This window comes from Nicotiana sylvestris, chromosome 6 (genome assembly GCF_000393655.2).
Source record: "Nicotiana sylvestris chromosome 6, ASM39365v2, whole genome shotgun sequence".
Classification (NCBI taxonomy): domain Eukaryota; kingdom Viridiplantae; phylum Streptophyta; class Magnoliopsida; order Solanales; family Solanaceae; genus Nicotiana; species Nicotiana sylvestris.
Genome location: NC_091062.1, coordinates 184,959,632 through 184,986,401, shown reverse-complemented (window position 1 = coordinate 184,986,401; position 26,770 = coordinate 184,959,632). Strand labels below are relative to the sequence as shown.

The following is a 26,770-nucleotide window of genomic DNA, read 5'->3' as shown; positions in this document are numbered from 1 at the left end:
TGATCTGACTCAAACGAACGGTCCCGATCAGGCCACTCATTCGACCCCAAACGACGTCGTCTTAGGAAGGTGATCTGAGCCGTCTAACCCCTTGATCCAACGGACCCCGGCTTTCCCCCTAAACCCGTCCAGTTTTGACCCGATCCAGCCTTACCCGGCCTCACCCACTACCAAAACCCAAACGACACCGTCTTCCCTAAGTGGATAGATCCTGGCCATAGATCTCATTCGATCCGACGGCCAGGATCTAAACCCCTAGACCATATATAAACTCAACCCTTCACCCCACGCCCCCTATCCGAACCCCACCCTTCACTCGTCTCTTTCCCCAAGCTAAAACCCCCAAACCCTAGCAAGCCGCCCTGATATCCCTTTCACCAGAACCCGGCGGCATGAACGCCGGTAACCACCCCCTTCACACCCCTGAAGCATCCAACCACCCTGAACACGAATCCACTAACCTTATACCTCGAATCACCTCCCATCGTCTCGAATCTGGATTTGAAGATTCGAGACAAAACTCGATCTATACCAAACCGCATCATCTTTGTATCAGACACTCCCATGACTTCCCTCGTGACCAAACCAAGCTTGGTTTGGTCCGAATCTACCCACAACTCTTAGAATCTCAAATCTAAGAACCCCAAAACCTAGAACATGGATAGTCTTGGAAGTGGGCCAGTCTTAACAGGGGTTTGAGGTCTAATAGACCTTAGTCAAGGTATTCTCATGTGAGAACACCCTGATTAAAGTTTGTTCGGCCTCAAGAGCTCGAAGTTGAGTCAGATTTGGGTCATTTTGATTTCAAACTTTTTCGGTAAGTTTTCCTTTCTCTTTGTTTAGTTCTAATTAAGTTGTCAGCATGTTTCGTTGTGTTTGTTTGTTATTTTGTTATTTTTCATTCGGATTTCCTCCATCTCTGTCAAAGGCCTTTTATTGGGTCAATTGTTTTCTGTTTGTGTTCTGAATGTACCCCATGATAAACATGATCGTCAATTAGATTAGTCGTCAAATGAGTTAATTCATATAGGCCCCCAGTAATTGAACAAAAGTTGTCTGATGCCCTTTAGGTCCCTGAACGTATTGTTTATATGAGCGACTGATTATTACCTGTTATAATTAGTATAGTCGACCTGATAAATGTCGTCGATTAATTTCCTACGACTGAATGTTCAAATATTCTAATATGTACAACCTCACTTGACTGAATGGACCTGTATTATGATTTGAGTGTTGGACATTATCTATGAGTGCTAGTTTGTAACTACATTGTAAAAAAAACAATTAAAAGGATCAGGCTAGGGCAATTCTGAAATTGAACTTTCAGAAGTTCAAAAAAGGCCCTGATACTGCAATGGGCAGGGCAGTAATAATCAAGGGCTAACAAGGGTATTCTGGGGTTTGAAAAGGACAGAAAAGATTAGTTTAAATGAACTGACAAGTAGGGTACTAATTAAGATTAAACTAATGCCAATGGGGAACAAGACATGAGAACATGGGAATTTAAAATGAATACTAAAATGAGCCCATAACTCTTGATTAAAGAAAGCCAAGCGTGGGGAACAAAAAGGGCTGGCATCAAAAGATGCTTAAGGATGGGCTTAAAGGGTATGGGCAGTCTGCAAATTGGCAGGGCAGGCAGCTTAGCTGCACTAGGTCGATTAGCTTATAAATAAGCTGTTTTAGAACATAAGAAAGGGCTGGAATTTTTAGTCTTGAGGCTGAAAACTTTTAATCTGAAGAGAGGTTTACTGAGTTTAAAGAAAACTGAAAACATAAGGTAGTTTCCAGTAAACATTGTAACCAAACACTGTCTGAAAGTGGTATAAGAGTTCATATTGGTCAAGCTGCCTTGGCCAAGTTCTGTTTGTTTGCATTGACTGAGCTGTTTGTGTTTGTTGAACTGTTGGTGTTGCTGCATCGAATACTCTGTTACTGCTGTTGTTTCCTTACTCTTTCCTGGGATTGCTGGTTTGGTACTCGACTATCTGCTAGTTCTTTTGTTCTGGGAAATATTGCTGGTTGTCTGTGGGCTGTGGAAAACATTTGATTGTTGGTTTGTTGCTGTGCTGTTGCTGTGTATCTGCTGTTGCTGTGTTTACTGCATACTGCCCAGCTGATCATTCCTTTCTTCTTTGTCCTCTATACCAGGTACACAATTACACTACCAATGTAACTCGAAAGTTTGAGCAATGAGTATAAAAGAGAAGATCTGCAGATGTTGTTTATATACATGTACTGTTGTGTTGAATGTCATGTAGTGTCTAATAGCTCACATTTTTGGATACTGAAGGTAGCTTACAAGCCTAGTTGATGTCAATGTAGGGGATCGAATGATAGTTGTATGTGTATGCTGTTAGATAAAAGTATTCTCAATGAATTAGGTTGCATCTCAGATTTAGTTTACTTTGCAGTATATGCTGTAACATATGCCAAGCATGAAAACTGTACATCATGGGTTAAGTTCTTCCTTTTCTGATTAATGGTCTCATATAACTAGTAAACCACCTGTTAAGACAAAGAACATAAAACTTGCAATATCAACCCCCATGAAGGTCGAGTTCAGGTCAAAACAGGCCAAGCATGCCTGCTTCGAGCAAGCAGTGGCCCAGGTTTGGCCCATCACGCATGGGTTGGATTTGGGCCCGTGATTATTTATTCGACTGACTGTGCACGCAGCCTCGTTCCTGATTTTTTTTAAGCATTTCCGAATTCCGTTACAAATAACTTGCAAGCATGTAATTAATTAGGACTATCTACTGTTTTCAATTGATAGAGACAAACACGACAAGAAACGTAGTTGCTATAAGATACCCCTTTAAAATAAGAACGAGATGAGCCTCGACGAAAATAAACAAAACGCGCAGATGCGGGGCCCTTGTTAAATGTATATTATCGAAGCATTTAGTTTCCAGGACGGGTTGTTTAGCAAATCTCACAACCCTCCTAAAATAACAATACGTTAGACTCTTTAGGACGCGCCTTAATAAATCTTACCTTCTTAAACCCGGGTGCACATTTATGTGACCCAAATCCAATTCTCAATGGAGTCGAAATGTGTTTCTAACCACGGGTACATTGATTGTGGCGTGGTTAGAGGTGCGTGTCCATGACGTTGCAAATTCATTTTTAAAATAAGAATGAGATGAGCCTCACCAAATAAAATACAAATTACGGGGCCCTCAGTAAATATTTGTTTTAAAAATTGTTTAGATTTCAGGATGGACCGTTTTAGTAAAATTCCACGGTCCTACCCAAAATAAATACGCTAGTCGCTTTAGGCGAGTCTTTAATAATTTAATTTCCTTAAACTCGGGTGCACATTGATGTGACCCAAATCCAAATCTCAACGGAGTCAAAGTATGTCGACGACCACGGGTACATTGATTGTAACGCGGTTCGAGATACATTTTCACAACGTTGCAATTCTTGATAAACACAGTAAATGATAAAAGCGGTTAAAAGTTAAATTTTGCACATAAGTTCACACTTGTACAAAATCAAATAATCAAGCCGAATATAACAGTTGAGCGACCGTGTTAGAACCACGGAACTCGGGAATGCCTAACACCTTCTCCCGGGTTAACAGAATTCCTTATCCGGATTTCTGGTACGCAGACTTTAATATAGAGTCATTATTTTCCTCGATTCGGGATTAAAATTGGTGACTTGGGACACCCTAAATCTCCCAAGTGGCGACTCTGAAATAAATAAACAAATCCCATTTCGATTGTCCTTTAATTGGAAAAAACTCCCTTGCGCCCTATCGGGTGCGGAAAAAGGAGGTGTGACAGTGATCTGCTCCCACTTCCACTCTGGAATATCTAACCGCTGAAGCAAACCATCCGGTCTCTGATGTTCATATTTACCTGCTGACAATTGAGACACCGAGCTACAAATCGCACAATATCCTTCTTCATTCTCCTCCACCAATAATGTTGTCTCAAATCTTGATACATCTTCGCGGCACCCAGATTGATGGAATACCGCGAGCTATGGGCCTCCTCCAGAATAAACTCTTGAAGCCCATCTACATTGGGCACACATATTCATCCTTGGATCCTCAATACCCCATCATCACCAATAGTCACATCTCTAGCATCGTCGTGCTGAACTCTGTCCTTAAGGACAAGTAAATGAGGATCATCATACTGGCGCTCTCTGATGCGATCAAACAAGGAAGACTGAGAAACCACACAAGCTAAGATCGACTGGGCTCCTAAATATCCAACCTCACAAACCGTTGGTCAAGGCTTGAACATCAACTGCAAGAGGTCTCTCCGCAACAGGAATATATGCCAAACTGCCCATACTCACCGCTTTCCTACTCAAAGCATCGGCCACTATATTGGCCTTCCCCCGATGGTACAAGATAGTAATGTCATAATCCTTTAGCAGCTCCAACCATCTCCGTTGCCTCAAATTGAGATCCTTCTACTTGAACAAGTGTTGGAGGCTACGATGATCAATAAACACCTCACAAGACACACCATACAGATAATGCCTCCAAATCTTCAACGCATGCACAATGGCAGCTAACTCCAAATCATGAACAAGGTAGTTCTTCTCATGTGACTTCAACTGAAGAGAAGCATACGCAATCACTCTACCCTCCTACAGCAACACACACCCAATACCAACTCTAGAAGCATCACAATACACTATATATGAACCTGAAGCTGATGGAAAAACTAACACTAGAGCTGTGGTCAAGGCAGTCTTGAGCTTTTGAGAGCTCGCCTCACACTCATCCGACCACATGAAAGGTGCACCCTTTTGAGTCAATTTGGTCAAAGGTGATGCTATAGATGAAAATTCCTGAACAAACCGACGGTAATAACACGCCAAACCAAGAAAGTTGTGAATCTTGGTGGCTGAGGACGGTCTAGGCAACCTCTGGACCGCCTCTATCTTCTTTGGATCAACCTGAATACCCTCGCTGGACACTACGTGCCCCAAGAAATCCACTGAACTGAGCCAAAACTCACACTTGGAGAACATTGCATAAAGTTTCTCCTCCCTCAACCGTTGCAATACCACTCTCAAATGCTTCCCGTGCTCCTCCTAACTACGCGAGTATACCAGAATATCATCAATGAATACAATGACAAATGAGTCGAGATAAGGCCGAAACACGCTGTTCATCAAATGCATGAATGCTGTTGGGGCATTGGTTAGCCCAAAAGACATAACAAGGAACTCATAATGACCATATCGAGTCCTGAAAGTTGTCTTAAGAATATCTTAGCCCCTTATCTTCAACTGGTGATACCCTGACCGGATATTAATCTTGGAGAACACCCTTGCTCCCTGAAGCTGGTCAAATAAATCATCAATACGAGGCAAAGGATACTTGTTCTTGATTGTGACCTTGTTCATCTGCTTGTAATCAATGCACATCCTCATAGTGCCATCCTTCTTCTTCACGAATAGAATAGGCGCACCCCACGATGACACACTAGGTCGAACAAACCCCTTATCAAAGAGTTCCTAAAGTTACTCCTTCAACTCCGCTGGTGCCATACGATACGGTGGAATAGAAATGGGCTGAGTGCTCGGCACCAAATCAATACTTAAATTAATATCCCTGTCCGGTGGTATGCCCGACAGGTCTGCAGGAAACACATCCGGAAAGTCCCTCACTACCGGGACTAAATCAATGGTAGGAGTCTCTGCACTGACATCCCTCATGAAGGCTAAGTAAGAAAGACAACCCTTCCCAACCATCCGCTGAGCCTTCAAAAATGAAATCACCCTACTTGGAACAAAATTAGTCGAACCTTGCCACTCAATCCATGACACACCTGGCAATGCCAATGTCACTGTCTTAGCATGACAGTCCAAAATAGCATGACACGGAGATAACCAATCCATGCCCAATATCACATCAAAGTCCACCATACAAAGCAACAAAAGGTCCACTCGGATCTCCAAACCCCCAATAGTCACCACACACGACCGATATACGTGGTTCACAATAACAGTATCGCCCACTGGAGTAGATACACGAATAGATGAAACAAGAGACTCACGAGGCATATCCAAATAACGAGCAAAATATAATGACACATATGAAAAAGTGGAACTAGGATCAAATAACACAGAGGCATCTCTGTGGCAGACTAAGACAATAGTGTAATCACCGTATTTGAAGCCACAACATCGGGTCTGGCTGGGAGTGCATAGAATCAGGACTGACCACCACCTGATTGACCTCCCCCTCTGGAGCGACCTCTAGCTGATTGTCCTCCACCCCTAGCTGTGTGGGTGGGTGGTGAAGTAACTAGTACTGAAGTCGATGACTGACTCCTCCGCTAAGACGGACCCCCAAGACGACGAGGACACTACCTCCACATATGCCCCAACTCTCCACACTCATAACAACCCCCTGGTGCTGGAGATGGGGACTGAAAGGAACCCCTAGCACTGGGATGACTAGCAGAAGAACTTGGCATGGAAGAGCCCTGAACTGATGGAGCACAGGATGAACTCTGGACTGGAAGGAAACTAAGTGATGAATGACCCTGATGAGAACAGTGAGAACCATGGCCCGATGGTGCCCCATGATAGACTGGACGAGCTGACTGTGCACACTTGAATGGACGACCTCTGCCATGCTAAAATCGACCCCCATGAGAAGTACCACTGAATCCACCCTAACCACGAGGCCTCTTAGCCTCCCTCTCAAACCTCTCCTAACCAATAACCATCTCAATCTATCGTGCTATGTCAACAACCTCATCAAAGGTAGCACCAGATACTCTCTATGGTCATAATCAACTGAAGTTGAAAATCGAGGCCATCTATAAACCTCCTAATCCTCTCTCGATCTGTAGGAACCAACCTGACCGCATGATGATCCAACTCGGAGAATCACATCTCATACTGTGTAACAGACCTATCACCCTGACGAAACTTCTTGAACTACTTGCGCAGCTCCTCTCGGCGAGACTCAGTTACAAACTTCTCCAGGAAAAGGACGGAGAGTTGCTGCCAAGAAAGGGGCGTTGCGCCAACCGGCCTGCACCTCTCGTAAGCCTCCCACCAACTAAGTGCAGCCCTAGAGAACTAGAAAGTAGTGAATGAGACCTCAATGGTCTCCAGAATACCTGCGGTCCGAAGTATCCTCTGACACTTATCTAAGAAACCCTGTGCATCCTCACCCTCAGCACCACTAAATGACGGAGGCTGAAGTCTATAAAACCTCTTCAATTTACGCTGCTCGTCCTCTAGAATAACAAGAGCTACATAGTCCTGAGCAGGTGCAACCGGCTGGGCTGGACCTGCCCCCGGTGTCTGAAGTCCCTGCACGACCTGATTATGTGTGCGAGCGGCGGGAATCTGAATGCCTTCCTCGGCCTGAGAAGTAGTTGCGACCGTAGTAACTGAGACCGCCTGATCCATACCAATGCACACTGATAGAATCTGGTCTAGGGCCTCCTGAAGGCCTGGGATAATAATAGGCACAGCCGGTGCCTGAGATGGTACTGCTGGAGCATCCGCCACTGGGACCTGATCATGAACTAGGGCGGCTGGTGGATCTCCAGGTGTTTCCCTAGCTGCTGTACGAGCTATACCCCTGCCCCTACCATGGCCTTGACCATGTCCTTGGCCTCTAGTGGCCCGAACTGATGGTACTGGTGGTCGTCCATCCTAACCGCTAGCTCGTGTCCTTACCATCTGTTAGAGAATAGAATAACAGAAGTTTAGTTACCAGAATCAACAGATTCGCACGATAGGAATTCAAGAATGTGAAGCTTTTCCTAAAGGTTTTGCAGCCTCTCGAGGATAAGTACAGACGTCTCCGTACCGATCCGCGAGACTCTACTAAACCTGCTCATGACTTGTGAGACCTATGTAACCTAGGCTCTGATACCAACTTGTCACGACCCTAAAACTGATCTATTCATGATGACGCCTATCGTGAAACTAGGCCAGCCGACGCAAACCCCAAATCTAACCAGTATTTCATAAAAAGTCATTTTTAAGCTATTAATTAACAAAATCTCATAACATAAGTCTAAATAACCAGTGCGGAAGAAAATAACACAAGCCCGATATCGGGGTGTCATAAGTCACGAGCAACTACAAAATCTGTCTAAGAACAAGAAAGGCTAACATAGCCTGGAAATAAAATACTAAAAACAGTCTAAGTAAGGTAAGAAGGAGAAGTGCAGGGCTGCAAACGTCAAGCAGCTACCTTGCCAACTCCGAAGACTTGCTGGAAGAACGATCATCACTCACTATTGCGACCCGCAACTCCTGGATCTGTACACAAGGTACAGGGAGTAATGTGAGTACGCCAAATCAGTAAGTCATAAAAGTAAATGAAAGCTGAGCAGTAAGAAAAATAAATAATTCCACGTCATAGCACTACATCGAATACAATATGTTCCCAAATCAGTACAGAAATCAATTAATTCGTAAAACAACTCAGTTTCAATAAAACCTTTTCTTTTAAAAACATCTTTCAAACAAGTGATGAAATAGTGAGTAAAAATGATAGAAACGTAAACAGCCCCTCGGGTAAGACATGTACAATAAATCGCCCCTCGGGCAAAATATCAACAGAACCAGCCCCTCGGGCTACCTCACAATCACTCGTAATCAGTCCCTCGGGCAACAACATGGATCAACAACAGCCCCTCGGGCAACATCACATCACTCATACTGAGTATCCACGCTCACTGGGGGTGTTCAGACTCCTGAGGGGCTCCTACAACCCAAGCGCTATAACAAGCCATCTCGTGGCATAATAAATCAGGCCCTCGGCCTCTCATATATCACAAATCAGTACAACATTCTGCGGCGCGCAACCTGATCCCATGATATCCTCATAACACAGGCCATCGACCTTACTCAGTCAGAAACCTCTCAAGCCACTTGGGCTAACAGTAAAAACAGGGTGCTTAGCCTAAAAATATCATTTATAATATCAAATAGAGTAAATAGGGCGGAGTTATGAAATCAATAAAAAAACACAGCTTGACTAAGTACATATATTAAGTCAAAACAGTAAGGAATAGTAGTAAAAAGCCCCTAAGGGTCCAAACAGCTTGGCACAAGGCCCAAATATGACATTCAACCCTAAACATAGTAATACTTTCCAAAAACATAATGATATCATATAGTTTTCAGTTAAATATGCGACTTATTAGTCATACGGGACGGACCAAGTCACAATCCCCAATGATGCACGCCCCCACTTTCATTATCTAGCGTGTGTGTCATCTCAAAGTAGTGAAACAAGGTAAAATCCGGGATTTCATACCCTCAGGATAACATTTACAATCATTACTTACCTCAAACCGGTCCAAACTCTAACCTGTGATGCCCTTGCCTCTCAAATAAGCCTCCAAATGCTCCAAATGAAGCCAAAATAAGTATTACATCATTAATACACGCTAAAGGAACAAAGCCCAAGCGAAAATAATTAAATTAACTCAAAAATCCCGAAATTAGCCAAACCCGACCCTGGGCCCACATCTCGAAATCCGATAAAAATCACAAAACTGGAAAACCCATTCGCTCACGAGTTTACCCATATCAAATTCACCAAAATCCGACATCAAATGGCCATCCAAATCCCCAAAATCAACTCTCCAAAATTTTCTTCCATTTTCCCCAATTTTCACTCCAAATTCCCAAATTAAATGATAAAAATCAAGACATAACCATGGGATTTAATCAAATTTGAGTGAAGCACACTTACCCCAATCACTCCTCTGAAAATCCCCTCCAAAATTGCCTTCTCCCTGTAATATCTCTCATTAAATAAAAAGGTAGTTAAGTAAATTAAAAAAAAACTAATAAAACAAAAACAAAGAATTGAGCTTTAACCCATTAACAACGTGTTAGGTCAATAGGAAAAAAAACAAGAGTTAAAAGGGATTTTAAGGGAAGGGAGTGCATTACTTATTCTGCGGCCAAATAAAAGCTATAGAACAGGAAAAGAAAATAGACGCAGAGAAAGAAAAAAAGGGAGGAGAAGAAAAAAGAGGTTGGAACCAAGCTTTGGAAAATAGGTAACAAAGTATTCTTAATTTTTTTTTTATTCTACTGACATGATTTTATACATATTGTCATGGGTTGAGTTAAAGGGTAATAACAATTATTTGGATATGGAAGTATCAATTTTCTTGAATATTAGAACACCCATGAACTAGAATCAGATTTCATTCGAGATAGGCTAAGTAAATAATTAGTCAAATTGGATCAGCTATATATTTTCAAAAGTTTGGGTGAGCAGATAAGATGCTAAGTTAATTTTTCTGTTGCACTCCTTTAATTCTTTTAAGAAGATATGGGGATGTAAACTCAATACTACTATTTCCTCCATGTTTTCAATATACTTAAAAAGAAGTTTGAAGTAAAGTTTGAGAATAGAAAAGCGCATTCGCAAAAAGATATTTATTTAGATGAATGAATTGTGGAATTGATGGGTGGTAACACTAGACTTATATCGATTTATAGATTTACACACAAGTTGAGCATTTGGATCGACAAGAAGTCGAGCTTTGGCTAGTTGTCTTCTAGAGGTGAGTAGTAATCTTACCACAATTTGTGTTTTCATAACCTGCATGGTTTATATACGATTTTGAAAATAAATGTGTTACCGACGCTTTAAAATTGCATGTGGGACAATTCCTTTACTTGATATGGTACCGAAAAGTTTATTTGAGATGTTTACCAGTTAATCTAAACGTTTTTACCGTTACTAGATATGTTTTACCATTAATTGAGATGTTATAGTTATTTGAATTATTTTCACTGTTACTAGACATGTTTTACTGTTACTTGAGATATGATTATCGTTACCGAAATAAAATTACAAGATTTGATAAGAAACGATATGCCCTTTATTATTTTGAAAATGCTTTTGTACAAGTATTTACTGTTTACAAGAAAGAGTATAAATGAGAGGAGACTTTGAAGGATCTCGTAGCTAACGGGAAGGTAGAACTAGCATACAGTTACAGTTTTCCCTCTAGTAGGGACCTACAGTTACATTTGACTCCTTTTACGAAGGGGTCCACAGAGTGACACAGATTACATGATCCTTTCTTGGAAACCTTCCAAACATAAAGATATGACATAGTGCTTACCGAGTTTATTACTGATTTGTTAAATTGATTTGTGCTACAGGAAACACATGAATAGACTGATTATATTTACCATTTTGAGAGGGCATTTTATTTTTATGATAGTTTCTGATTATTATTGTACATGCATGTTTTCTGACTTGTCCCCGATTTAAAACGGTTGTGGTTAAGTGTTATTACTCACTGAGCTAGCGACTCACTCCCCGCTACTTTTTTTATAGAGACACCAATTTACGCGAGCGAGGATTTCATTAATTAGAGTATACGAGTTGATAGTTCCTGGTGAGCTACGCACTTGTTCGCGTGGGTGAAGAGTTTATTTATTTATTATCGTCTTTCCTTATGAACTCTTAGAGTTGCTCCATAGTCATTTTTATTAGCGTCATGAGTATTCATTCGTTATATTGGACTAGTTACTAGTATTTCACTTCTTTCCATATTTTTTGATGGGTTTAGTATTATTATGTTGATAAGGTTGGTAATGATGGTGAAAACTCATTTTTGGTTAGTTGATGAAGATTGTGAATTGATTTAGGTGAAAATTGGTTGGGTGTTATTTATTTATGAGACAGGAAAACTTTCGGATAGTCCTAAAACAGGGGAAACTCTGTCCGATTCTTTGTAAAATATCGATGAGGCTTACTTGGGGGTACTTACTCCTAAGCACCGGTCGTGATCCTAAACTAGGTCATGACAAAGTTGATATCAGAGCCAGGTTATTCTTGGTACTAATGGAGCACACGTCGGTAGTAGAATCTCAATTATGGTTATGTAGCCGGCCATTCCCATAATCGTGATTCTGCGAGGGCGTGATAGGATGTGTCTTATCTTTCTTTCTTATTCCTCCGTACGTGTGTGGCGATTAGGACCAAATAACTGAATCTATCATTACTTATCCTATTTTTGTATAGCTCGTACCAATTGCTCTATAATAGAATTTGGCTAGAGGTTCAAACTTTAAAGACGTCAAATTTTGCCAATGGACATGCAACTATCTCCAAGCAAAGAAATGCTACATAAGTAATATATAAGACTAGTGAAAGGTTCATTATGCTATATGATGTGCTTTCCGGTAAGATGCATAATAGAGTGCATTTTAGAAATTTATACTAGTCCACCACTACAGCGATAGAGGAGTGTTATCACAAAAAGGTACTTAACTCCATGAAACAAAATTGAGATCTTTATGGATATGCTAGATAGATATAAGAAGAATGAGCAACATAATGGTGCTCTAGAGTCATCGTGTGCGTAGAAGATTGTAGGGAACATAAAAGTATCCTTAATAAAGTTTCCAAAGTTGTAACTACCAAGTGTATTGTTTCTGATAGTTCATATGATCCTTAAGGGTTTTTGATAAAATATTTACCACATTACGAGCTATAGGATATTGCATAGAGTGGTCTTTGGAACAAGCAACTTATAGACCAGAGAATATGTCGAATACATAAATAGATACCGTATTCTTAGGGATTCCAACAAGAGCAACACAAATAATTTGTGAATATTTTTACTAAATTATTTATGAATCACTTCCTTCTTGACAAATTTTTAATATGAACTTGCCTGCAACATGGTTAAGAAATTAATTTAGATGATGGGTGTAACGATATATAGCACCTGGATTTCTCAACTATGTAGATAAGCAATATATTAAGTTTAGTAGCTTGCAGAAATATTGGTTAACCATTTTAATAAGGTAGTAACTACACATACGAAAGCTTTGATCTATTCTGTGGCAGTTACATTTAGCAGAAAGATTGAAAAATATGGATATGGTACGTGTGCTCGTAAGAGGACCGAGATTAGGAAATATTTTATTACGGATTTTAATATGAGTCGAAGATTTAAAAATCAGGGATATTTTGAGATATTAAACGATCCTTTTTGGGGATACCATTTTTTTTTTTGAAAAATCTATAGTAGTTAGACATTCGTTTAAAGTTTTTAAGATTCAAGTTAAGCGGCAACCAAGTTGTACTTGATATGGTTGACTCTAACATACTGAGGGGTATGAATTAATTATCTTCTTACAAAGCTATCCTAGATTATTATGGAAAGACTATTAAGTTTTTTGAACTTTAAAAGCTAGTTTTGTCCAAAAAAAAAGGGATTATAGGTTTTAGAGATGAGCAAAGTATATATTTTGAAGGCTTAATAGTTATAAAAGAAATTGGTTAGGTCTTATAAATACGATAAGGGACACAAGAGAAGAAACACTTAGTTTGAGAAAAAAAATCATAATGAGAGATTCTCTAATGCACTCCTAAAGATTTACTAGGACTACCTTCAATATGAGAAATAGACTTCGGTATTGAGTTGACACCTAACACGCAAACCATATTATATGGCACCAACATAGTTGAGAGAGCTAAAGGAATAATTGTGAGACCTACTGGATAAGGGTTTTATCATATCGAAAGTTTCACCATGGGGTGTATCAATATTGATAAAAAAAGGAGAAAGAAAGAGAGAGAATATGTCCCTAAGAATGTGCATCAACTACAAATAATTTGATGTCCGCCACTAGAACTCGGTACATACATTAGGAGTTACTTGTGATGCCTTTTGGATTGACTAGTGCTCCAGTTGCATTGATGTATATAATGAATATGGTGTTCAAGTTGTTTTTGGAGAAAAGGAAAATAAAAAATTCATAGTTTTTACTTACTATATTCTGGTATATTTTTGTAGCCAGGAAGAGCACGAGAATCAGTTGAAAAATATGTTAAAGTCGCTGCAAGAAAAACAACTTTTTACCAAGTTCTTCGATTCGCTAGACTCGATAGTATTCATAAGACAAATGGTATCTAAGAATGAAAAAAAATGGTAGATTCTAAGAAGATAGAAACAGTTCATAAATGGCTGAGACTCATTTCTTCTACAGAGATTGCTTTTGGCTTGACATGCTACTATAGGTATTGGGTAGGATTTCTCTAGAATAGCACCACCATTCACCAAGTTAACATAGAAAATCGCTAAATTTCAGTGGATAGAGGAATGTACAACGAGATTCCAGAAGCCCAAAGCATGTTTGACAATCACACAAATGTTAGCCTTAGTCTAATAAGCTCTAGAGAATTTACGATGTTATATGATACTTCGAGGGTAGGATTAGGATTTTTTCTCATGCAAAATTGATCGCGTGATAGTCTATGCTTCAAGGAAATTGAAGAAACTCAAGTCGTATTATGTCACTCATGATTTGGAGATGGTCATAGTGGTATGTCCTTTTAAGATTAGAGACACTATTTATACGAAGAAACCTATGAGATTTATACCTAGCACAAGAGGCTGAAGTACATCTAAAACCAACAGAGATATAAATATTTAGCAATGCTGGTGGAGGGAACTACTGAAGATATAATTGTACTGTTTTGTACAGTTCGAAAAAGATAAATATTATAGCTTACGCAAAAAAAGGGCGATTTAGTGCATATGGCTCCTGTAAAGATACTTCTGGACAAGATATGCATAGACTAGAGGGTACACATAGTAGATTTAATATGAAAAAAAATTCAAAGAAATTATTGGCTATTGGTCAAGCCTGATGTAGAGTCCATAAAGGCTAGTTAATACGAGGAAGAGCGATTGTTTAATTACCGAGATTAGTTTCTAGCTGGTAAAGTAAGGATATGACTGTTAATAGTAAGGGTATTCTCTGACTATGTCATTAATTATGTGTAGCAAACATATATGGGCTGAGACAGGCTATTCGTGATTGAGCTCACAACTCTAGATATACTGTATATTTCATGTCTATAAGATGCACCATGACTATAAAAAAAATAAATGATTGGTCGGAAAAGAAAGAAGGAAAAAAATCGCTAACTTTGTTTTTAACTATTTGACATGTCAGCGTGTTAAGGCAAGCATTTGCGACTCACAGGACAACTACAACAACTAAAGATTCTGAAGTGGAAAACAATAGAATTACAATACATTATATGACTAAATTACTCAAAGCATTAAAGGTATTATTATATGTAGGAAAGTTGTAAATTGACTAAGACACATTTCTTGCTAGTCAAAACCTCTTAGTGAGGTAAAATATGCACAGATATACATGAACAGAAAATTATCTGACTCAATAGAGCTCTATGGTCCATCATCTCTAATAGAGGATCACATTCACTTCACGATTTGAAAACCTTTTCAAGAAATGTTGGGTACCCGAGTAGATCTTAGTACTAGATTTTGGCGCACTCAAACGCAAAGTCCGAATGTGCCATACAGATCTTGGAGGATATGTTGAGAGCTTACATTCTTGAGTTTGGAGGTAGTTGGGACGCTTATCTACCTTTAGCTAAATTTGCTTACAACAATAACTTTCAGTCCAATATTCAGATGGCACTTACAAAGCATTATACGGTAGGAGACGTCGTTCTCCTATCAGTGGGTTTAAAACTAGCGAGACTAACTTATTGAGACCCGAAATAATACTAGAAACTATTGACAAGGTCCAGTTGATCAAACATAGATTGCTCACAGTTCAAAGCAGACAAAAAAATCTTATGCGGATAAGAGGAGAAGAGACTTAGTGTTCATAATTGGAGACAGAGTGTTCACACGGGTATCTCCTATGAAGGGCATGATGTGATTCAGGAAAAGAGGTAAGTTGAGCCCGAAGTTTATAGGACCGGACAAGATACTTGATTGAGTGGGAACTGTGATATATCGTTTAACACTTCCTCCTGAGTTATCTTTTATTCATCCAGTGTTTCATGTCTCCATGCTAAGAAAATATATATCCGACTCATCTCAAGTGCTTGAAGCACCAACTATATAGCTTGATGAGAAGTTGTCTTACGAGAAGGAGCAGATAACTCTTATTGATAGACAAGTAAGAAAGCTACGGTCAAAAGAAATTATGTTCGTGAAAGTCTTATGGAGAAATCATACAGTTGAAGAAACTAGATGGGAAGTGGAAGATGCTATGTGAGTCAAGTATCCTCATTTATTTAGTCTACAGGTACATAGTTAAGTTAAATTCGAGGACCAAATTTTATAAGATGGAGAGAATGTAATATCTCTCATTAAATAAAAAGGTAGTTAAGTAAATTTTAAAAAAACTAATAAAACAAAAACAAAGAATTGGGCTTTAACCCATTAACAACGTGTTAGGTCATTAGGAGAGAAAAAACAAGAGTTAAAAGGGATTTTAAGGGAAGGGAGTGCAATACTTATGTTGCGGCCAAATAAAAGCTATAGAACAGGAAAAGAAAATAGACGCAGAGAAAGAAAAAAAGGGAGGAGAAGAAGAAAGAGGTTGGAACCAAGCTTTGGAAAATAGGTAACAAAGTATTCTTATTTTTTTTTTATTCAACTGACATGATTTTATACATATTGTCATGGGTTGAGTTAAAGGGTAATAACAATGATTTGAATATGAAAGTATCAATTTTCTTGAATATTAGAACACCCATGAACTAGAATCAGATTTCATTCAAGATAGGCTAAGTAAAGAATTAGTCAAATTGGATAAGCTATATATTTTCAAAAGTTTGGGTGAGCAGATAAGATGCTAAGTTAATTTTTCTGTTGTACTCCTTTAATTCTTTTAAGAAGATATGGGGATATAAACTCAATATTACTATTTCCTCCATGTTTCCAATATACTTAGAAAAGAAGTTTGAACTAAAGTTTGAGAATAGAAAAGCGCATTCGCAAAAAGATGTTTATTTAGATGAATGAATTGTGGAATTGATGGGTGGCAACACTAGACTTATATCGATTTATAGATTTACACACAAGTTGAGCATTTGGATCGACAAGAAGTCGAGCTTTGGCTAGTTGTCTTCTAGAAGTGAGTAGTAATCTTACCACAATTTGTGTTTTCATAACCTGCATGGTTTATATACGATTTTGAAAATAAATGTGTTACCGACGCTTTGAAATTGCATGTGGGACAAGTCCTTTACTTGATATGGTACCGAACAATTTATTTGAGATGTTTATCAGTTAATCTAAACGTTTTTATCGTTACTAGATATGTTTTACCATTAATTGAGATGTTATAGTTATTTGAATTATTTTCACTGTTACTAGACATGTTATACTGTTACTTGAGATATGATTATCGTTACCGAAATAAAATTACAATATTTGATAAGAAACGATATGCCCTTTATTATTTTGAAAATGCTTTTGTACAAGTATTTACTGTTTACAAGAAAGAGTATAAATGGAAGGAGACTTTGAAGGATCCCATAGCTAACGGCGGGTTCGTTAGATTTGGTGCACCTTGTATCTACAGATTACCAATTACAGTTATAGCCCTCGTTAGTGGGAAGGTAGAACTAGCATACAGTTACAGTTTTCCCTCTAGTAGGGACCTACAGTTATATTTGACTCCTTTTACGAAGGTGTCCACAGAGTGACAAAGATTACATGACCCTTTCTTGGAAACCTCCCAAACATAAAGATATGACATAGTGCTTACCGAGTTTATTACCGATTTGTTAAATTGATTTGTACTACAGGAAACACATGAATAAACTGATTATATTTACCGTTTTGAGAGGCTTTTATTTTTATGATAGTTTCTGATTATTATTGTACATGCATGTTTTCTGACTTGTCCCCGATTTAAAACGGTTGTGGTTAAGTGTTATTACTCACTGAGCTAGCGACTCACTCCCCGCTATTTTTTTTTACAGAGACACCAGTTTACGCGAGCTAGGATTTCGTTAATTAGAGTATACGAGTTGATAGTTCCTGGTGAGCTCCGCACTTGTTCGCGTGGGCGAAGAGTTTATTTATTTGTTATCGTCTTTCCTTATGAACTCTTGGAGTTGTTACATAGTCATTTTTATTAGCGTCATGAGTATTCATATGTTATATTGGATTAGTTACTAGTATTTCACTTCTTTCCATATTTTTTTATGGGTTTAGTATTATTATGTTGATAAGGTTGGTAATGATGGTGAAAACTCGTTTTTGGTTAGTTGATGAAGATTGTGAATTGATTTAGGTGAAAATTGGTTGGGTGTTATTTATTTATGAGACAGGAAAACATTCGGATAGTCCTAAAATAGGGGAAACCCTGTCCGATTCTTTGTAAAATATCGATGAGGCTTACTTGGGGGCACTTACTCCTAAGCGCCGGTCGTGATGCTAAAATGGGTCATGACACTCCCGATCTCTCTAATGAATTTTGAAATTATGGACCAAAACCCTCGTGTTTGAACTTAAACATTCTGCCCAGATGTTTTCTTCTTCGCGAACGCGGCAACTCCCTCGCGTTCGTGAAGCACAACTGCCTCTGACCTGGAAATCCTTCTATGCGAACGCGATGGCCCACTCACGAACGTGTACCTTAACCAGCTCAACCATCGCGAACTTGACGCCCTCCTCGCCAACGCGATGCATACTCAGATCAAACCTTCGCATTCGCGGCCTCCCTTTCGTGAACGCGAAGAACAATTTCCCTCTTCTCTCAATAACCCTTCGCGAACGCGATAGCCTTCTCGCGAACGCGAAAAAGGAATTCTCTGCAATAAAATACCAGAAATCTGCCAACTTCTAAAGCCAAGAGTTGGTCCGTTAACCACCCGAAACATACCGAGGCCCTCGGGACCTCAATTAAACATGCCAACACATCCCATAATATCATTCAAACTTGTTCCAACCTTCGGAACACTCAAAACAACATCAAAACATCAAATCACCATCGGATTCAATCCTAAGGATTTCCAAACTTCCGAATTCCGCAAACGATGCAAAAACCTATCAAACCTCATCCGAATTACCTGAAATTTTGCACACACGTCACGAATGACACAACGGACCTACTCCAATGTCCGGAATCCCAATCCGACTCCGATATCAAGATTTCCACTGCCGAACGGAAAACGCCAAAATTAGTCTAAATCTACCGTAGACCTCCAAATTACATTATGAACACGCTCCTAAGTTCAAAATCACCTAACAGAGCTGTCCGCACCATCAGAATTCACATCCGAGACCTTCTACTCATAAGTCAACATCCGGTTGACTTTTTCAACATAAGCTTACTCAAAAGAGACTAAATGTCTCATTTCACTTCAAGGCCACTCCAAACACAGAACAACCAACACGATATGATGAAATACAGCTGAACAACACATAAAGAAGCAGAAATGAGAGAAATAGAACGGTAACTCATGAAACGACCGTCCAGATCGTTACATAGGACCATTTAAGACGTATGTTTTCATTATTTTCCACGAAAAATATGTGCAATAACTGCATTTTTACTAGCGGGTTGATTTTGGATTTTGATCATATACTGTAAAAAAATTACACATTTAAATTATAGTATATTTTAACTTGCAGTAGCATGTTTACTTATCACTGTAACTATATAAAAGTAAAACATGCTACTATTAATTATTTACATAATTTCGTTAACTTTACGTAATTCCGTTGTTGTTACACCTAGGTCGAAAGCAAAGCCAAAATTAAAGCAGCAAATTTCAGCTGTCTTTCCCTTCAAACGAAAGCGATGAACCAAAGTCCAGAGATGATGAGTACAAACTTCAGAATCCATCTAGACTAGTCCAGAAGAATGTTAGGTTAATAAAAAAAAAAAACGATAACCCACTTTCCAGTTTTTCTTTTTCTTCCACGTGTCATCTCTTTCCTTCGACGAGTCACGAAGTTTCTATATTTAGAACCAACATTTACATATATATAACCAACTCCCCTGCATTTCTAATTTCATAGAAATCAAACAAATTTGTTTGTTCAAGAATTTGTTTGATTAGTGAATTTTTTCTGTGGGTATTATTTGTAAGATGTGGCAGACGTGGAATACGCCTTACCGGAAAGATGACGTGGAGGGCGGAGCAAGGCCGTTGTATCCGACGATGTTAGAGAGTCCTGAACTCCGTTGGGGTTTTATTCGGAAAGTCTACTCTATTTTGAGTCTTCAACTTCTTCTCACAATTGCAGTTGCCTCTGTAGTTGTCACCGTTCACCCAATTGCACACTTTTTTGTGTCAACAGGGGCAGGATTAGCTCTGTATATTGTTCTTATAATCACTCCCTTCATTAGTACGTCTTCTTTTTTTATAATTTCTCTTTCAATTTGTATGTTACATTTCGCTTATCCATGATCAATTTGATTATATTTTAAAGTTAAATTAAATTAGTTCAACTTAATATTTTAAAATTAAAATCAGATATACGAAAAGTATTATAAATTACAATTTTTCTCACGTCAATACGATAAGAAAATATATTTTAAAACGTTGGTCAAATTTCATGCAGTTTGACTCGATAAGCAAAATGTGTCATCTAATTTGAAACTGAAGGAGTATTAGTTATTTTTTATTAATTTAATTTTGATTAGTCGAGGTGGACGTGAAATGACTTGAATACTATTAATTTGTGTGTGCAGCATTGTGTCCGCTGTATTACTATCACCAGAAGCATCCGGTCAACTATTTGTTACTTGGGTTATTTACAGTTGCTTTAGCCTTTGCTGTGGGATTAACTTGTGCATTCACCAGTGGTAAGCTTCGTCACCTTTAATTTAGGGGTTTAATTACCTTCATTTCAATGCCTCTCTTTGTTTTGATTTGTTCCTAATTTTCTGCTTACTTAGTGTTAATTCAATCAATATATTTTGTGAACATTAATCAAAATTCATATCTAGTCTTAATCTTTTAGAGAGAAAGTGTCAATATTTTAAAAAATGATATTGATTGTTTGTTTTATGCCATGTCTCTTGACTATGCACGCTTTTGTCCTTAAAATATTCTTCTTGTGGCATTGTGTTAATATAAACTTTATCATTGGAAAATATTATATATTAATGATGTGAACCAATGAATGTGACAATGAACTTGGGCGAAATACCTAATAATAAGTCCACATTATTGATAATTACGTGATAGAGATTAGAAAAAAGGTGATATTTGATATTTTTCCTACACTTAAATTTTTGATTGTATAGAGTTACCTGACATTCGTACTTGTCAAAGGTGACAAGTAGTTTAAAAAAAAAGTTAAGGCGTCTAAAAGGTGCAGAACGTTTCAACACTAGCAAGCAACAACGGATTTTATTTAAAATCAAAATTCGTAAATAGAGATATCGTTACTAAGATGGTGTAGCATTTTCATTTTTCTGCTGGATATATATGAGGCAAAACATAGTGTTATCAGTACTTGCTCTATTCTTCTCTTAGAAGTGTCATGTGTTGCTATCTTTGCCCTCTGGATAAAATGCTCTAATGCTTTTAAGCAAGAGAAATAGAAACTTCAGGTACTGGTATGTCATACTGGATAATAATTAATAAATCTCTCTATTTGGATGGCGCAGGCAAGGTAATATTGGAGTCGGTCATATTGACGACATCAGTGGTGCTTAGCCTAACAGTGTACACATTCTGGGCAGCAAAGAGAGGCCATGATTTCAATTTTCTGGGACCATTCTTATTTGGTGCTCTCATTGTTCTCATGTTGTTTGCCTTCATCCAGGTTTGTGGACTTTTGCCATTTCTTAAATGTTGTTTGCCTTCATCCAGGTTTGTGGACTTTTGCCTATTGTCGTACAAACCGCAACTGCAGAATGCGATTTATAAATCACATTTGGTAATTGCCACTTATTAAGTAAAGGTCCCTAGTAACTCCTCTGTTATGGAGAATATCTCCCAAAATTCTCTCGCTTCAGTCAGTTTTACATAAGAGTGACTCTTCATCTTGTCCTGGAGGCTATGGTCTATATCCTCCTCCGTGTACTAATTCTTTTTGATAATATATAGGTTAGGAGTCCAGCCTAAACCCCATCATCCACCAACGGTGGACTTTTGTTAAAAAAAAAAAAATCGCATCGCATGTGGTAATTACGACTTATACTTCCTAGTTTAGCTGCTTATTTAAATGTGATAGTTCAACTGCGATATTTTGATCACTGAACTCATAACACTATGCTTTGCAGAGACGGATGCAGTGAATAACTAACGGTTCAAATGAACCCATAACTTTCGTCGCGGTGTAAAAATTTATATATAAAAATTGATTAAAATTACAAAAATAGTAGATATAAACCCATAACTTTAAAAATATAATATGTTCAATGCTAAAAACCTTAAAAGTTGAACCCATATGATTTAAATCCTGGATTTGCCTCTATGCTTTGTATAAAAAATGCCGGGTTAAATGGAAGGGTATTTCACGTATGGTTATAGAACTTTACCTACAATAATAAACTATCTTTTGTCGCATTAAATTGAAGTCTCAAAATTTTATCCAGTATAATAATAAAGTCAACTGGCTAGGTAAGCTTGTTCATACAGTTTAGATTCCGTTGTGATAGTGGGTAAAGTTTTGTATATATATTTTCTGTTATAGTAGATAAAATATAATGAATTTATTTACTTTAACGTGAAAAAATTAAAGTTAGTTGAACCCATATTGCATCGACCTTAGAGCTAATTAGTCTGTACAAAGAAGAAAACTGACTTGGTTTATCTTCTTGCCTGTTGCAGTTTCTGTTTCCTTTGGGTAGGATCTCTGTGATGATCTATGGGTGTCTAGCCTCAATTTTATTCTGTGGATACATCGTTTATGATACAGACAACCTAATCAAGCGCTATACTTACGACGAGTATATCTGGGCTGCAGTTGCCTTGTATCTGGACGTTATCAATCTCTTCCTATCTATACTGACTATCTTCAGAGCTTCTGAAAGTTGAGGGGGACAGCCATACATATATATATATATATATGATTATCTTTTTTCTTTTAGGTGCATGTTTCCTTTTTCCTTTTTTACTTTTGGTCTCAGTTATTTGGGTGTAGCAGTCAGTGCATAGATGTAGTTGCATACTTATGTATGTTGTAAATACTATCAAGTTAAAAGAGACTAATTTTTCCATTCAATAATGTCTGTCTTTTTCTCAGCCTAGGTATTGAATGGCGCATTAGTATTGATTTTTGCCCTGGCTGTATAACTTACTTCAAGTCAATAATTGACTTGGAATCTAAACCTTTGATCCTATCTCCTCTTGGGGTTTTAAACCTTAAGCTACTCGAGTATCAAAGGCTGTTATCTGTTGGTGTTGGTAACGACGCAGAATTTATATTTGATTTCTTTTTTTAATATTTATTTAAAATAATAAAAACAGATTTGTTGGTTAGAGGAAGCTTGGTTTATTTGCCCCTCAAGATATGGAAATATTAATTTCTCCATCCAGCATTGTAGCAGTAGCCATGCATATTGGGCTACTTGGACACGAATACCCAGTCACATTTACTGTTTATTCTTTCTAATTACTATATACTAATTATATATGATTATATACATATTATAAATCGATTATATATATGTTATACATCCATCAAGTGATTAGGTGAACGACTATTTTGGTTAATTCTTCTTGGTTGTTTATTATGATGAGGAACCGAGACAATTCGGAGCAGTGCATCAGAAATTGAAGAACAACACTAGTACTTGACACAATCCTTAAAGTTAGTCGAAGAGATATACAACACACCCGAAATTGTAATGAAAATGATAGGGACAAATATGCTTTCTAGACTATATGACAGAAGCTGATGCAGTATGGGCAATTTTTTGGGAGTATATTGGGGACAAATTGAAGACAAGACAAGGAATCCAATGATCAAATTGGCATGGGGAATACTACTGGAAGAGAGTGACAAATGACAATGAGAACCAGCAAGAAACGAGAAGGTTTAAGGACAAGACAGCTACACGTGAGTTAGAAATTTTTAGAATGTGGTTTAAACGATAATAAATAATTTAAGAGAAATATATTATCTTGCTACTTTAGATAAAGGAGGAGATTGTTTTAATTTGCTAGTATGTGTCACACCCCTTTTCTACCCCGCAAAAAGATGTGTGTTATGCTATGAATTTATGAGTTAAAGAGTTTTTCCAATTAAAGTGATAATTTTGAAATAGAGATTATTTTTGTTATTCAGAGTCGCCACTTGGAATTGATTTTTTGGTGTTTCAAGTCACCTTTGATTTGAATCCCTAGTCAAAGGAAGGTTTGACTCTTTTATTATTGGTCTGCGAAAACAAAGTCCGGATAAGGAATTCTGTTGACCGGGGAGAAGGTGTAAGACATTCCCCGAGTTCTGTGGTTCTAGCACGGTCGCTTTATTGACTTAAACTTGTCTTGAATTAATTTTGGACAAACTGTGATTTATATGATTTCCATGTCTTACTTATACGCTTTTATTTCTTGATTATTAGAAAAATTAAAGAATATAATAAAATGTCATAATCACACTACGCAAGCGAATGCGTGATCGAGACGAAATTTATTGACTTAGTCATAATAGCGCTACGCAAGCGAATCCGCCGTCAGGACAAAGAAGTATTAGCATGTTGTTACTTTTGAAAAAAAAAGTTACTACACTTAAAGAAATTACTAAAATATTAAGTATCGCGCTAAGCAAGCAAATCCGCAATTTTAGTAGAAGAATTAATTAAATTAAAAATTAATTAAAACTAGTAGAAATAGTATGAGATTATTGAATTAAAATATTAAAAGTTAATATTACGCTACGCAAGCGAATTCGTGAATAAAAAAGTTAAAACGAGCCTACTAGTTGCCTAGCATTTAAATTAACTATTAAGAAGATTAAGTTACTAAAAAAAAATATTCACTAGAAAAGGCTATAATACTACTACGTTTGTTTAAACAAATACGACATTTAAACTTGGACTAGCTTATCAATTATTGGCATTGGGCTTGTTGAAGTTATTAAAAGAAAATTGGCCATCTTTATTGAACAGTATGGGCTTGCTATATTTAAAGGAATGGACCAGCCAACTTTGTTTGAATTGGGTTGTAGAAATTCGGGGCATTTGCATCTATATCCGTTTTTTGTATCATATTTTAACTTGTGCTCGCTTTGCAAAAAAAATTGCAAGCGTACCCGCTTTTTCGCATAACTTCAGCATACGGGGCTGAAGTAGCAAAGACAATCACGCAAAACTTCAGCATTCTAGTAGTCGGGCCTGAAGTTCAGCCCTAGAGATGAAGTTTTCATTTTGTAACTGTCGAACTTCAGCTTGTTTGTAACTGGCGAACTTCAGCTTTAGAGCTGAAGTTTTTGTTTGTAAGCTTCAGCTCTAGAGCTGAAGTTTTTGTTTTGTAACTGTCAAATTTCAGCTCTAGAGCTGAAGTTTTTGTTTGTAACTGGCTTTTTGTTTGTAAGCTTCAGCTCTAGAGCTGAAGTTTTTGTTTTGTAACTGTCGAACTTCAGCTCTACAGCTGAAGTTTTTGCTTGTAACTGGTGAACTTCAGCTCTAGAGCTGAAGTTTTTGTTTGCAAGCTTCAGCTCTAGAGCTGAAGTTTTTGTTTTGTAACAGAGCTGAAATTTTTGTTTTGTAACAGAGCTGAAGTTTTTATTTTTAACTGGCTTTTTGTTTGTAAGCTTCAGCTCTAGAGCTGAAGTTTTTTTTTGTACTAATATTTTACTTGGCTCTCCTCTTCTGGAGTCGGAATTTTTTAATCACTTGACTGCTTTTCCTGTACTTAGCAAAGACAGCTATAATCACTGGTGATTTCATATGGATAACTCTTTGTACTTTTTGTAGCCAAGATGAGAGTAGTTAATCTGTCATTTATCCTTAATTATGGTGGTTCTTTGTTTAGGCAAAAAGTTGCTACAAATTACTTGGCATACTTGTCATAGTTGTGTTTGTGTACGTATATCTTTCCTTTTTTGAGCTCAATAGATGACTCCTTCCACTTCATGAAAAATCTGAACAAACAATTAAGTTAAATCCATAACTATGCTTACGTAAAAGAATATTAATTGAGACAAAACGAAGAAGAAATAATCTGCACCAACAGCAGCAGAAGAAAGAAGAAGAAAACAAAGGAGGGGAAGGAAGAGGAGAAATGGGGTTGAAGTTATTTAAAAAGTGGGTACAAGTTAAAAAATTTTAAAAAAATGGGTATAGGTTAAATGGGGGCGACCAAATAAGCGCCCCGTGCAATTTTTTACCAGAAATTCGGATTTTACTGGGCCCACATAATTATTTTTTATAAAAAAAAAAAAAAAGAAGAAAGGGCCAGCTAGCATGCTTAACACGAAATGGGCCTAGTAGAGAATGTTTACAAAGAACAGGCCAGTTGAACTATTATTTTCATGGGCCTGGTGAACTTGATTTTATTTGGCCAAATAATCTGTAGTTCCAATTTACTAATACTGGCAACAAGACTAGTTATGAATAAATTTATGTAGCTTATCTATTCAAATCCAACTTCTTTTTTATTGCTTACAAAAGTCTACCTCTATTAAGTATTACCACATCATCTAATGCTAACTTAAACAAGAACTAAAAAATAATTAAACTTACACATCTCTAATGACCAATTTCAGTCAAATAAGGCGAAACTAACACATTCATCATGCCAACTCTCCAAACTTCAAATTACTTCATTTGACTAAATATTTGTTTTTCTCTTTTTAGCTTCAAACATCCAATGAATTTAAAGAAATAGCAATAACTCTATGTAGCAGTACATTAATAATAAGAGTGAAGTAGTAAATCTTTATCAAAACTTTTCATGCTCAGCATATTTACAACCCAAAAGAGATAAAGCAATGCCCTTAGAACTTTAAAATGACAGCATTTGTTTAATATTAGAACTTAACAAGACAAACAACCATATCCTCATGCTTTTTATCACAGG

The 26,770-nt window shown here is 37.6% G+C and overlaps 1 protein-coding gene across 1 annotated transcript; it reads left to right on the top strand.

Annotated features, from left to right (window-relative positions):
* Positions 1 to 19,545: 19,545 nt before the first annotated feature.
* On the top strand, positions 19,546 to 22,973 carry LOC104250083 (protein LIFEGUARD 4). The gene is made up of 4 exons (XM_009806628.2): positions 19,546 to 20,138; positions 20,485 to 20,598; positions 21,409 to 21,566; positions 22,577 to 22,973. Exons 1-4 carry the CDS (start codon positions 19,880 to 19,882, stop codon positions 22,781 to 22,783), a joined length of 738 nt encoding a protein of 245 aa, XP_009804930.1. The 5' UTR covers positions 19,546 to 19,879; the 3' UTR covers positions 22,784 to 22,973.
* Positions 22,974 to 26,770: the final 3,797 nt, after the last annotated feature.